Source organism: Mytilus edulis, chromosome 10 (genome assembly GCF_963676685.1).
Source record: "Mytilus edulis chromosome 10, xbMytEdul2.2, whole genome shotgun sequence".
Lineage (NCBI taxonomy): Eukaryota > Metazoa > Mollusca > Bivalvia > Mytilida > Mytilidae > Mytilus > Mytilus edulis.
The window spans coordinates 75,952,044-75,967,896 of NC_092353.1; the positions used below are offsets into that span (position 1 = coordinate 75,952,044).

At 32.4% G+C, this 15,853-nt stretch overlaps 1 protein-coding gene across 1 annotated transcript; it reads left to right on the forward strand.

Moving 5' to 3' along the window:
• Nucleotides 1-44: 44 nt before the first annotated feature.
• Nucleotides 45-14,168, forward strand: LOC139492985 (uncharacterized). The gene is made up of 6 exons (XM_071281132.1): nt 45-69; nt 995-1,644; nt 3,678-3,807; nt 5,112-5,208; nt 8,507-8,612; nt 13,965-14,168. The coding sequence occupies exons 1-6, from the start codon at nt 45-47 to the stop codon at nt 14,079-14,081; spliced, it is 1,125 nt and encodes a 374-aa protein (XP_071137233.1). The 3' UTR covers nt 14,082-14,168.
• Nucleotides 14,169-15,853: the final 1,685 nt, after the last annotated feature.

Genomic DNA, 15,853 nt, shown 5'->3' on the forward strand with positions numbered 1-15,853 from the left:
TCACACTCTGGTTTTAACAACATAGATATCTTTTTTTGGCTGTTATGACCCGAGACTTTATGGATGTTAGTTTGTCGTTCATTTGAGTAAGTGTTGAAGTATATTTTCCTGTATTTTTTTCAATACTTGACAGTCTTATTTCCATTTTTTTTAACAGAGCTAATACATTGTTCATTAAAGTAGACATATCAGATGAGTCACCGTCTAAAACATTTCTGCTTTCATTTAAAATTTCAGCCGTCGACTTTTCATTTCTAGATTTTTTATCTTTTCTGCTAGTCATTTTGGAGGTGTTCGTTTAGACCCTCAATTTGAAAAACTGAACTCTATATATCTATTGACGATCAAATCGGAAAGGAATGCAGGACGGGTGAACTTCATTTAGCTTCACAAATAGGGGTTTAAGGTGGTAAGGACCCCAATATAACATCCCAATTATACATAAGTTTTGAATTAGACCTGCGGTAGAAACATTAAAAAATAATTATGCACCCACCAAACACACGATTAAATTAAATATCACTGAAACGAGAAAATTGTAAACTCTCAGATTAATGATGCCGTTATCCTAAAAATTGGTCGGAATTTTGCATAATTGAGGTCAAATGTCAACAATTATGTTTTTCAAAATATTGTCTTAACTATTGATTGTGGGTGAAATTCAGAGGAAAAAGGTATATCTAGAAAAGCAAAGGACAATATTTCATTTAGCAAATATGTACCCTGTATAAGGAGTACCATATTTTTTTTATTAGTTTTTGCGTTATTTTTTTAACATTAAAATTGACGGTTTATTATTAGATAAGACATTTTGTTCATTTGTAACTTCATTTTGTTTCCAAACAAAAATGACCTTGAATTTCAGTAATCAAGTTAATGAGGGGTTAAGATTAGGTTCCTTGATTTAACATCCGCATGCTATTTTAGGAAATTTTTATCTATATGCTAAGTGCAAAAAAGAAATGATCAAAAACTCATAATGACTGTTTTTCAGAATTAAAAGGAATAGTCAAGAAGTTGGAGAGAATACTTAAATATGTGGGATCTGAAGGAATATTTAATGATAAAAGAGAAGATTCTGTTATCAAGCATTTGGTGCAGAATTGGGTTCGTGTAATATATCAGGGAAAAAAGAACTGTACGATGTGCAAGGTCCAGGGTCATGCAATTGGATACTGCTCTGATTGTGAAGGATTTATAGATGAAATATGCATGCTGTTTCATGAGAAGATAAAACTATATGGGAATCATACGGTCGACGACTATAGATTGGTTCCTTCTAAATTTTGCAATGAACATAGGAACCTAAAGATGAACTTGTATTGTGCCAATTGCTGTGATTTAATATGTTCGCAATGTGTAGAGGAACATAGAAAACAAGGCCATAATATAGATCCTGCTAACGATTTATTTCTGGTCCTCAACTCAATTCACAAAACAAAGTCTATCATAGAGGAAATTGTGGTCCATTTACCAGATTCGAATTCAGATGAACAGGCAGCATTAAAAGCCTTAATTGCTTCCATTGATTCTACATTTGGTATAGTTAGTGATTATGCAACAGTTGGGGAAATTTCACTCCCCGGTGTAATGAACACGGCAATGGAAAAAACATCATCAGAAAAAATTGCCACCATGAAAGAAGTAAGTACGGTAGAACTCTTTTTAGCCCATAAATATAGCATTTTTAGTTCGAGATGGCCGTTAGGTCATTCCGATGTATTGTTATCACCTAAATTTCCATTATGCAAAATAGTTGTGGGTTTTCAACCGATCTATAACAATTATAGATCCGCGGACATTATTTAGTGCAAAATAACATTCCTTATCGCATGTTTAATCTTAGATGGATACTCCTATAAACATTTTTTTTTAAATACAAATTAATAATATGAAAATGTTTTGCCGGTAGATATATATATATAAAAGAAAACAATTATTGATAATATTTCAGCACACGAACCGAAAGATTGTGTTAAAACTTGCAGAAAAATGTCTCAAGAACGTTTTGCGACTGTCCCGGCAAGGACCGGAATCTCTCTCATCAAATCTTTTAGAAAAATCGATTGTTTTAACAGAAGAGTGCCCACCATGCACTTGCATTGCACTGCACTATTAATAGAATAGTAGAATAGAATGATATACAAATGGATGAAAATTATGTATACATGTAACTGTTATATTAATATAATATATAACAACAAACCAGTGTTTACTCTGGGACTATTATTATATTAGTATTATTGTCCAAGGCATACTGATTTGTATCACTACAATATCATAGTTATTACGGTGCGGTTGAATTTCCTGTCATTAATTCATTATCCATGCACGAATTTGTCCCAGAAAATAATATATCTCTATACATTAACCCCAGTATCAGGTGTAGATGCGTGATCTTTTTTCTGTGACATGTGCTTTTGACCATCCCCCAAGAACTTTCGGTCATCCGATGTTCAGTACTTTAGTACTTTGATTATGAATTTGTTAAAAATGTCAATTTTCATTATTTATTGGAAAGTAGAATATATATGTTCTTAAATAAAAATGGACAGATTAGCAATTTACATGCATCAAGTTTTAGCATCATTAATTAATGCTAAATTATTGAAATCTTCCATTTCATCATTTATTTCGTCATTTTTGTTAATTTAATTTATTCATAACACATATAGAGGTTGGGACTGAACAGGAATGCAGCCACTTAAATTTAGACAAAAAGCTTCGAGAAAATGTTGTGACATTTTATATTTGATTGATTTTTCATATTTAAGGTGGCTTAGGTGTCTTCTTCCATCTTTGATTTTGAAGAAGCAGATAACTTTGGTCTAGATATTTGATGAAATGTGCAAATTTTGAGAGTTGTGTGTAGTTTATGTAAATACTCTTGATATAAATACCGAAAATTGTTTGTTTTATCATAATTACAGCTGTAGTTTCTCAAAAACATCTTGTTTGTGTTTGATTAGATTTTTTTTAACTTTACCAAATATGGGGAGATAACTCAGATAAAGTAATTTTTATAATAGAGAGTGTTATGAATTTACCTTTTTTGATATGAAGCAAGAAAACAAGTTCGGTGACCCCAATCTTTTCTTTTTCTTATTTGAAAGCTTGTATTAAGAGCAATCTAGCTTCTCTCATTTAATCTTAAAGTTCTAGTTGTACAGTTTCTTTTTATCACACAAAATTAGATTTTCCATGCATAATCTATACAAAATCTTACAATTTTGAACACCCTGTAGCGTGAAAAAAAAGTCAAGTGACCCATACTTTTTAGTATATTTTGGAAAAAAGCATGATAAAAACTTCATTTTGTCAAGTTATCAAAAAATTCTATCAATGTTAATTAAGAAGCCCTAGCCACGTGAAACCGGAATCTGACCGTCAGTAATGACCAAATTAATTCAAATGTTTTATATTAACTGGTTGAAGTGAATGAAGTTACACATTTATGTGTCATGTTGTCTCTTGTTAAAAGTGTTCTCATTGGCAATTACCCCACATCTTCATTTTTTATATTTAAGTGATTAAACAAAATGTCAAAAGTCTTTCATTATTGGTGATCCAGTTATGTATTGTTCTTCACACGGAGCTTTATGAATTTTTGGTATACAGTATTAGGACGGTAGATTTGCGCCGTTTTGTTTGATTTTAAGATGTACTTAAAATTTTAGACCAAAACTAGCCCTTTCCGGACCATCTCCTTTGGTGCTATACTAGAAGAACTTACAACCATACACGGAAATCTTCAAACTTATTTGATAACCAACAGAGAGTTGCTTGAAACAAATGCAAGAACAGAAGGTATGATATTATTAACTCCGAACCATACATTTACAATTGGGGGAGTAAAATTCACAGATGGTTATATATGTTAAATGTAATAGACAAATATATTTGTTACAATCTTTTTGTTTTCTGGTACAATCTTCAAATGTTTAGCACATAGTTGATGAATTCTTTTACTTTTGGAAATGACTCTTTTCATATTAGCAAAAAGCTGTATTCAGTGCAATTTCAATGCGGTTTTTGTTTGTGGTCAGAAGGTATATAGACCAAACGGACAACAGAAAGTATAAAACAAAAGAGGTAAAAGTTACCAATGGGACATTGATTTCATACTCATAAGCCGGAAATGAACTGACTACACTTTCGCAAAAATGAAAAAAACAAACAACAGTACACGATACACAAAATAGACATTTAAAGAAAAAACTGGGCAACACAAACCCCACCAAAACCTGGGATGGTCTAAAGTGATCTGGAAAGGGTATTCAGACCATACTCTACGCGTATAATCACTCGTGTTGCTCTCCTATAAAGACACACCTGGCGATAAGTCTAATTCGGAAAATTACATTCGATTTGAGGAGGACAGGATTGTGATGACGACACATCTTAGGGAACAAATAGGCAAAAAATGGTTGTTTCATGAAATTCCTTGTTACATTTCATTAAAATAATAGTGAGGTCAATTCTGGTACCATATTATGAAAGTGTTACAAATTATAGTAGCAGTAATTTTACAAGTTTTTGTTGTTTATAGCATTATATTTTTGTCATTAAGCGGTATTATTTTCTAATGATATCAAAAGATGCATTACTTTTCCCTGAAATTGTAATTTTGGTTTATTTTCATGTATCGGAGTTTAGTGTAATGGCTATTTTCTCTGTTCTAGCTGACTTTTTTGTTTTTGACCAAAGCAACTCCTCCTCCGCGGGGTTAAAGACTCATTGTAGGTCTTGGGGAATGTTCTGCTCTTTGGTAGGGTTGTTGTCTTTGACACATTCCCCGTTTCCATTCTCAATTTTATAGATTTCCAGCATACCTATAACAACCGATAGGACATTTAACATATACAATAAAAGAAGAAAATGCATGGTTCTTTTTGTATAGTGAACAATCACATTATGTGAACCTGTTTTACTATCACAAAAATGATCATCACAACAAACACATGAAGACACATTTATACAACGAATGTCGTCTATTGTTAAGTTACATTTTAAATACACTTCCAAGTAGTTCCATATATATATATATATATATAACTTATCAAACAGGTATCATTAGCATTATATATATGCAATTCACGTAAAACTTTCAGGCGAAACATGTCCAAAAGTAGCAGGTAATGGAACAGAATATCAGCCAAAGAACAACCAACATGTAATGCTTGTTCCATGTAGTGGAGAAACCTTTGTGTATGTATATTGTAATGTATTTGTAATTCAATGGTGTTCCGTATTGTCTTGTTATCGCTGACTGTACTACTCATTATGAAAGAAAATGAAAATAAACTGTGCAAGCCAAGTTTGAGTTTGGACAACGATTGTCCAGTTCAATGAAGGTGAAAATAGGACAGTGCACTCCGGGCATTATGTCCTATGGACGTTTTAGCGACAAATTAAAAAAAAGCACACAATTGCTGTACATTCGAAATTCAATTTAAACAAAAAGCTTACTTCACCATGCTTAAACCTTGAACTTTCACTTAGCCTGTTTTAATTTAAAGTTATTTGAAGTTTCAATATTGTTAAATATTGAAACATTGGGGGTTTTTTTTAAACCAAGGAAAAGTTTGCGCTTTACAATACCAATAATGCACTCATATAAATCGATTCCCACCACGGCAGTCTGTCTAAGTCTTCTTTTACATATCTTTGTTCTGTTTCGCTACAAAAAGGTATTCGAAACATGAGGTGAATTTGAGCTAAATACGTTAGAATTATTCTATCATAAAATCAAAATTTGAGAACAAATTTCCCAATTCTATATTAATTCATAATACTTACGTAATTGGCTAAGATACGTAAAATTGTTGCGAAGAATATTATAAGTTATCTATACGCCTCATGGTGTACTAGGGTATTTCAGGGTGTTAAAATATCCATATCTACGGATATGAACGTAGATAACGAATGTATCCCCGGTCTTAGTCCGAATCGGGAGTGTTTTATGGAAATTCGGGTACAAAGTGTAACGTGACAACGTTTTTTTCATTATCTAAAAAGGTTTTACTGAAATTTGGAAATTTTACATATTTTTTACGGGGTGTAGGGTACTACCTTTGGTAGAACCCTACAGGTAGTCAAATATAAGACGTTTTTAATACGGAGACAGAGAAACTGGATTGAGTCAAATTTGGCGCTCAATGTTAGAGTTACGTCATAGATGGTGTGACTTCAACGTGTGTCATTTGCATAGCTAGGTCAGTAGTCCCATTCCTTGTAATCAAATCAACGGTACTAATTTTGTTGCACCAGATGCGCATTTCGACAAAATATGTCTCTTCAGTGATGCTCGTGGCCAAAATATTTGAAATAAAAAGCTTATATAAAAGATGAAGAGCTATAATCCAAAAGGTCCAAAAAATATAGTCAAATTCGTGAAAGGAATCAGAGCTTTGCATGAGGGAGATACATTCCTTAATTTATAATAATTTCTAATATTTTGTAACAGCAAATTTTAATAACACAAAAAATCCGTATTTTCATGCCAGTACCGAAGTACTGGCTACTGGGCTGGTGATACCCTCGGGGACTAATAGTCCACCAGCAGAGGCATCGACCCAGTGGTAGTAATCAAATCAACGGTACTAATTTTGTTGCACCAGATGCGCATTTCGACAAAATATGTCTCTTCAGTGATGCTCGTGGCCAAAATATTTGAATTAAAAAGCTTATATAAAAGATGAAGAGCTATAATCCAAAAGGTCTAAAAAATATAGTCAAATTCGTGAAAGGAATCAGAGCTTTGCATGAGGGAGATACATTCCTTAATTTATAATAATTTCTAATATTTTGTAACAGCAAATTTTAATAACACAAAAAATCCGTATTTTCATGCCAGTACCGAAGTACTGGCTACTGGGCTGGTGATACCCTCGGGGACTAATAGTCCACCAGCAGAGGCATCGACCCAGTGGTAGTAATCAAATCAACGGTACTAATTTTGTTACACCAGATGCGCATTTCGACAAAATATGTCTCTTCAGTGATGCTGTAAATGTGGTAGTCAAGTGATGCATTTAATGAAATGAGTGTAAATGATCGGCATAATATGGTAGAAAAATCAATAAAAATTAAAAAATTAAAAATCGGGAAAATTTCCCGAATTTTTCATTCTACTAATGAACTCAAAATCGTTAACTTTTTTTTTCAGATCTACTTTCTGTTCCGGTTTTCCCCGCATTTGCCCAGAAATCTACTTTCTTTTCCGGTCTTGTTTGCATGCGACTTTGAATAAAATATATATTTGTCAGTCTAGTAAAATATAAGATTGGAACTCAATACAAATTCATTTTAATATGAGGCAGGCATTACCTGTGAATGGGGACGAAGTCTGTATTATTTTTTTTTAATACAAATATGTTGATAAAAGAAACGGAAATACCATAACGTTTCCGATATTTGTTCTGTTGTTAGGGATTTAGTTGTGACGTTATTTAAGTTATGACGTCATATTCAATGTAAACAAAGAAACGCTGTTATCCAGGTAACGTTTTTTTCATATCAAATAATTATTAAAAATGATTGGGTGTTGAGTTCCTTCCTATATTTGTTGATATGTTGATAAATATACATTTTATTCAAAGTCTCATGCAAACAAGACCGGAAACGGAAGTAGATCTGAAAAAAAAGTTAACGATTTTGAATTCATTAGTAGAATGAACAATTCGGGAAATTTTCCCGAAATTTTTTTTAAAATTTTTTTTTATTGATTTTTCTACCGTAACTGGGGACTTCGTCCCCATAATAACTGTTTGATATGGAAAAAAATGTTACCTGTTGAAAGCGTTTCTTTTGTTTACATTGAGTATGACGTCATAACTTAAAGAAAGTCACAGCTAAATCCCTAACAACAGAACCAAAATCGGGAACGTAACGGTGTTTCCGTTTCTTTTATTAACATGTTTGAATTAAAAAAAAAAATACGTACAGACAGACTTCGTCCCCATTCACAGGTTATGCCTGCCTCATATTAGGAAAAAATCGTTAATGAATTAAATATTTAATTACAAACATCATGGATAATCTACAGAATTCAATATTTCACAAGGAGCAATCATTGAACTTAGGAAAACTTGCATGAAGTTCGCCGGGATAATGGTTACCAACGTCTGGGGATATGCAGTGGCGGATCTAGAAATTTTCATAAGTTGGGGCCCACTGGCTGCCTTAAGAGGGGGCCTGCTTTCGTCAGGCTTCAATGATTCCCTATATAAGCAACAAAATTGTTTTCTCAAAAGGGGGGGCCGGGCCCCCTGCCCCCCTAAATCCGCCTCTGATATGGGTTAGCAACACCCAGGGGCTGCGTTAACCAATCAAAATCCTAGATATATACTAAGCCGGGGATAAAATACCTAAGTTATTAGGGACTATGAACCAACGAAATCTTTATCTCCTACGTTGTGTCTCCAGCAAAACCCAAGGATAAGGAATATTTCTTGTTGTTTAATAAAAAGTAAATTTAGTTTGATATGCAATATTTTATTTACAGAACCTGTCAAGGACAAGAAGAACCCATTCTAAGTGAATCTTTTGGTCCAATAACTATGGCACATTTGAGTTTTCAGACCAGTGACCTTTTCCCAAGTCTACAGCACGTAAGTACATATGTTACATGACTCAATCTTAAAAATATTCAACGATTGTATCATTTATTCTTATCTCTTTACTGTATTGCAACTTTCGATAAAACTTATTGTTTCAGTGCATGTTTTTAATAGCTATGCTTTATCATTTGAACATATGGTGGTGTTTCCTCTAAAAGCTCATCAATGTTTCAAACATTTTAAGAAAGTCCATCTCAGTCTATGGAAGAAGCGTATCGATAAAAACTTGTCTTATATCACATAGCGATATTGTCTAATATCAATTGTAAATATGCAGACATTCCATGCGGAAAATGTTGTTTTCGGCAACGAAAAATTAAGAAAATACTAATTTTAAAACTTATTGTTCAAATATAAACAACAATTGAGTCTAAATATACATGCAGAAGTTAGTTAGAAGATTACGTTTATGTCAGTGTAAAATTTGAAGTGCTGTGTTTTTCTTATATACATAAATAAACAATGCGATACTTTTAAAATATCAATGCGATACTTTTAAAATATCATAGCGGTGTTTTTGTTATATCAATAGTAGTACCGATTAGTATTAATATTAGACTGTTGTACCCATATTTTGACAATTTTACCTATTATGTCTGTTTTGTTCACGCATCGTTGTAAATATGACAGAATTTGATGTCATACACGTGAGAGGGGAAGTGCTTTAAAACCAGGTTCACTCCACCATTTTCAAAATTTGAAAATGCCAGTACCGAGTCAGAAATATGACAGTTGTTATCCATTCGTTTAGTGTGTTTTATCATTTGATTATACCATTTGATAACGGACTTTCTGATTTGAATTTTCCTCGGAGTTCAGTATTTTTTTTAATTTTACTTCTTAGTAGTATTGTATGTAAATAAACAGTTTTAAGACCATTGCTTAAATTCAAATTGTTTTTGGTAACATCTTACAAATTTCTCAATTGGTTTTGGAAGCAAATCTAATCAAATAAGAGTTTAATAAACAATGCCGTAATCAAATAATCAAATAGCTAAGTATCAAAATGATTGACCTGTACTTTTGAATCTCCTTTTTTTTTTTAAATTAGACCGTTGGTTTTCCTGTTTGAATGGTATAACACTAGCAATATTCTTGTTCCTATATAGCGTGGTGTTCGCTGTGAGCCAAGGCTTCGTGTTTAAGGACCTACTTTGATCTATAATGGTTTACTTTAAACAAATTATTACTTTGATGGAAAGTTGTCTCATTCGAACTCATGCACCATCTTCTTATATCTATAAATCTTTAAAATTTCCCCTTATAAATAACTGCTTTCCAGTCCTCCAACTGAACAATCTAAATTTATGAATATAGAAAAGATATATAGATATAGGAAGATGTGGTGTGAGTGCCAATGAGACAACTCTACATCCAAATAACAATTTAAAAAAAAGTAAACCGTGATTATAGGTCAATGTACGGCCTTCAACACGGAGCCTTGGCTCACACCGAACAAGCTATAAAGGGCTCCAAAATTACTAGTGTAAAACCATTCAAACGGGAAAACCAACGGTCTAATCTATATAAAAAACGAGAAACGAGAAACACGTATATACTACATAAAAAACGACAACTACTGTACATCAGATTCCTGACTTTGGACAGGTGCAAACATTTGCAGCGGGATTAAACGTTTTAATGGATCCAAACCTTCTCCTTTTTTCTGAAACAATAGCATAACATCACAACATAGAAAAACACACGATAGAATATCAATTGGCAGACTTAACTCCATCAAAAAACGTAAATTAATACGCAATGAACGAATGAACGAATATACACATTTCTAACGTCAAAAGACATTTACATCTTATTTATTTGTGTTCTAAACATTTTTTTTAGTACTCGTTGAAGAAATGAATTTATAACAAGCGATACGGATTGTTATTTTGCACTAAGAAAAGTTCGCGTATTTATACGATCGGTTACTACCCAAAAACGAAAGTCAAATCTCTGTGGCAACAATACATCGGAATACCCTTACGGTCATCGCGATGTAAAAGAGCGTCCAGGCGGCGAGCTGATTATGTTCATACAGATATCGATTTACCAACGGGGAAAAGTCTTTGATATCCAAAAAGAACTGTCTTCCTTCTCAATATATTTTACTATGTTAATAATAAATTTATTTTCTGTTTGACAAGATTTTTGATTTTCGTTGTATCTGAAGTTGTCCATTTTTTAAAGTCTGAGGCTATCTTCAAAGAGCGGGACATCAGCATTTGTACATTTTAATTTGTTTGGATTATTCATTTTACCATTTGAATATTCATTGTAATTTGGAGCTGTATTGGATTGGGTTGTTTGAATGAATGATTCTTTTAAGTAATGATATTTTTTGTCTATTTCGATATTACCAAGGTGGGTAGACTATAGCAGTGTGTTCAGTTTATTCGAATCTAATAGGTCGGTAGACGTATTTGCAACCGCTTTTAAATTCCGCCTCTGCATCATCACTTCAAATAGAATTATAAAAAAGAAGATGTGGTAAGATTGCCAATGAGACAACTGTCCACAAGAGACCAAAATAACGCAGACATTAACAATTATAGGTCGCCGTACGGCCTTCAACAATGAGCAAAGCCCATACCGCATAGTCAGCTATAAAAGGCCCCGATAAGACAATGTAAAACAATTCAAACGAGAAAATAACGGCCTTATTATATAAAAGAAAAATGAACGAAAAACAAATATGTAACACATAACCAAACGACAACCACTGAATTACAGGCTCCTGACTTGGGAAAGGCACATACATAAATAATGTGGCGGGGTTAAACATGTTAGTTAGTTGGTTAAACCATGTGATTGAAAACAATAGACTGAACGTGAACAGGTTGTTAACACTTTCAACTATCAATAGGGTCAAGCAACATTTTCGGAATGATAAGTTCATGTAAGCGTTAATCGTGTTACAGTTACGAAATTTTAGTGATGTTGATCCTAAAACATTGAACTGGTCATGATCTAAGTTTGTGAATTATGTTTGCAGTTTTCTTGACATGCATTGTGAAGTGTCATCGTATTAATTATATATTAGAAAACTATAGCAGTTATATTAGAAAAGTATCGCATTCATAAATTTTTGATATTAAAAAATCATCGCTATGATATAAGACAAATATCGCATTGATATTTTAAAATATAGCAGTATCGTTGACTTATAGGTGATTTTGGCGTAGCAAACAATTGAATTCATCTCAATTGCATTCCACTGAATTTGCTACATGATATTTATAGAATGTGTACATCTACAAATGATAAATCGTGCATTTATGTTTTATTTATTCAATAATTCAATTTTCTAGTTTAAATACACCTTGCTTGTTATTACATAAAATCACTCATGAAAATTATACACCAGACGTATGTCATGTTAAATGTCACCCTGTTTTAAGAAAAGAGTCATTACTTTATACCGAGAAATCTGCCTTTCTTCGTACAAATGCTAACATTCGTCTGAAATTTCCCACAATGCAACTCGTTGATATAAGACAATATCGCTCGTTGATATAAGAAAAGCTTTTATCGAATCGCTTCTTCCATAGACTGCATCTGTTTAAATAAATTACAGACATACTGTCACTTGCTTGCTCGTTGGTGTTATTCATGTTTAAAGTATAGCCAGTTCTCAAATTTGACTTTGATTAGAATGGCAGAGTGCAACCTATTTGTAGGTAACGAATAAATTAATAAAAAACACAAAAACATCAAACTACAATACATACATTCTCCTCTTATGAACGTCATGATTGATCAATTTCACGTTTCGTAGTAGTAACATATTTAAAACCTGTTCATTCAAACATTTTTTTAGATGTTACCTAATTCCTTTCAATTATTGTTGTTACTAAGTAACTACCGTCTGTCGCTAACTTTGGAACGTTTGAGGAGGTTAGTTTTTCTACAGTGACGTCTAATCACTACAGATGACTTATTAACGCATTATAACTTAAGTATTGTTAGTGATGCCACAATTACTTAATCGACACATGCGTTAACCTCTAATTTTGTTAGGATTCTTGTTGCCGAAAATTGATTCGATAGAAAATTTTGTTTACCAAGTAATTTGTTTTGCATGCATACGTATAAAATTTGAGATTTTTTTCAATTGAGACTTGTTTATATTTTATCGTTAACTTTGGGCTTGTATTATATTCGCCTTCGGGTTCATATGACAAAAATTCAAGAGTCTATCCTAAATTGAGGTAAATCATATGCCCTTCCAAATGCCAGTTCGAATTCTAACATCACTGAAGAGACATTACTTATCGAAATCCAGATCTGGTGTTCAAATTTGGCACCTCACGTTTGCGGTATATCATCTTATTCGCAAGTTTATTGTTTTCTGTTTGGTAATAAGTAATTAATGATAAGATCTATTTTGGCAATCGCAAATGGCAGTCAGCAGGGTTTAAGAACAACAGTTGTTCGACAACGATGGTCGAAAATATGCGTTTGGTAAAATATACTTTTTCATTATTTTTTGTCTTTTGTAAAAAGTTGTTTGTGCTGTATCTAAACCCCTATATACAACCAAAAGATTTATTTTTGAAGCTCAGGTGGTCGAGTGGTCTAGCGCGCCGGATACAGTGCAGGCGATTTGATATCTCAGTAGCATGAGTTCGAATCCCGGCGAGGGAAGAACACAAAATTTGCGAAAGCAAATTTACAGATCTAATATTGTTGGGTTGATGTTTAGACTAGTTGTATATATATAAAAGCCTAGAAAATCAAACTAACGATGTTAGAGTAGATTTGATTCGTAACTTCCTCCCCGAGCAGGGCTGGAACCTGTACTTTTTATTTCTAACTTCTACGACAACACCACCTAGCATTGCGCAGAGACCTTATCCCCTCCTCTAACTCTAGCTCATAAAAATAAGCTTTCGTTTCGGGAGGTGTTACCTTCTTGAAGAAATTAAACACAATAATATATATATAATAATAAATTAATAAAAGATTATAACGGTTTCAATTCGTTACTTTTGCTAGTACTTTCACTGGTTTCACAGATCTTCAGGTAATGCGACTTGTATACATAAGTTTAATAAAAACAATTGAATAAACATACAAAGCAAATCATCAAAGAAATCTGGCTTACGACACTGTACACCAAACGCGCGTTTTGCATCCACAAGACTCATTCGTGACTCTCGAACCGAACAAGTAGATATGCCATGTGAATTGGAATGAACTTCAGTTGTTCTTTGAACAATGGGTTTTTTTAATTCAAATGTATAGATATATAATAGTTTGTTCAAATCTATATTAAGCTTTGTGTTTTGAAGTGTATTGCTATGAATATCATAACTATCACGAGTATTATTATTTTTGCAGCCTCAGGGCAGTGAACATGTTGAAAAAACTCCAGAACAAGAATTAGCTGCTTTACAAGGAGACTTGGATAATCAAATTAACTTGGACAGCTTTGAAAATTTGCATCCACCCCAGTGAAATGTCAAATTACCTACTATATATATGAAATTGTCTTTCAGGCAATACAGTACTAGTGTTATCGGATTTTAAGTAACGGATAAATGGTCCGAGGACAAATATCGGCATTTGACTTATGTTGTTCTTAGTGTTTACTGCGTATAACTTGAAAATTTTGTTCCAACACTTTTCAAATTTAATCATGAAATATTAATTAAGGGGTGAAATAACGTGTTAAAAAATTTGATAATGAATTTGTAGGTAAATTCCTGATTTGGTCAATTCAAAATATGTCACACATTTGTATGTTCGAAATAAAGGGGGTATAACTTAACATAGAATCGTCTATGTTTTATTTTACAGCCGGTAGTCTTTACTCTAATTTTCTTATAATTTGTCCCAAACGTAGTAAACTACTGTATTTTTTTTTAACTAAATCATTGCGATTTTTTTTTATTGTCTATATATGCAATACGAAATAGCTATGTTTTCGAACAAATTAGCCGTTCAACGTAATAAATTTTACATTTGATTGTAATAATATAAGAATTGTTTGAATTTTTGGTATCGTTCGCCTCTCTTTAAAAGATAAATCTGATAATGGGTTGCATGACAGCAATATAAAATACACCTCGGATATGTTTCCTTTCTGTTCGATTTTTATAACGACGCAATCAAACCTAACACATTTGATATTTGGACAGAAATATATTCTCTGGTATGTTTCAGTAACAATGTTCTTTAAAAATTGTTGTTATTTAGAAACTGGTCATTTTTTCATTTTTTTTCATTTAATCGATGGCAAATTCAACTCAAATTAAAAAAAAAACACTGGTAATCCCGTCAAAAAATGCAATTGTTTTGATTATGACTATGAAAAGACTTATGATTTCAAATCCAAAACAAGATCGATACCTGGTCTATGTCTGTGTTGCTACATGCCATTGTTGAGGTAACATGTGTGTACCCAATATGTAAAAAACTTACACGTTACATTTTAAAGATGTATAAGAAAGATAAAGTCATTCCCTTTCAACGAAACTAATCTGGTGATGCAGGTAAATACACAACGTAACCCAATGTAGTCGATGATATCATAAATATCTGGTTATGGATATATTGGTCTTCTTCAATCGTTTCTTCTTGTTTTTTTTTGCATCTGTTGTATAAAATGTTTGACTTTAATACACAATATTCTTTTTTTTCGCATTTAATTTAAACAGATTTGTTATTGGCAATGGTCGATTTATCCTCTACTTTTTATGACGTTATACAGTATGAAATCTAAGAACAATCTTCGTAAGACAAACATCAATATAAGTAATATATAGTATCATTAAAAGTTTATCATTTATCATCTAAATATGACAGATGAATTTTTTCAGAAACTATTATTTCTGCGTCGGATAGAAATCAACCTAAATAAGTGGACTATGACTTTATTAAGACTTTGGTTTATTTTGGAACACTCAAATACGAAATAAAATACGACATGTTGTCTTTTCAAACAGTTTCCGTACAGATTTTTCATACGAAATAGGTTAACAGATGTATTGATTTTTATTTGCATAAATTCGATTTCTATCCGACGCAGCTCAATAGATCAATTCTTTAATAATAAAATATCTACCTGAAGATGATAGAAATATTTTTGACAATTTTGAAATGCATATTTTACACAAAGTCTATTTTTACGTTTAAGTGATAGCAATTTGTTCTTGTATGTGTTTATGTTTAATTGTTGCAATTTTAAAATGTAACAAACGTACTGTTTACTATTGATTTGTGTGTAT

Bases quoted from the DNA above. Each gene is read 5' to 3' on its own strand.
- LOC139492985 (XM_071281132.1), top strand. From the start codon at position 45: ATGACCCGAGACTTTATGGATGTTA. The intron at 3,808-5,111 runs GTATGATATTAT...TAAAACTTTCAG, and splicing joins AACAAATGCAAGAACAGAAG to GCGAAACATGTCCAAAAGTA. The intron at 8,613-13,964 runs GTAAGTACATAT...TTATTTTTGCAG, and splicing joins TTTTCCCAAGTCTACAGCAC to CCTCAGGGCAGTGAACATGT.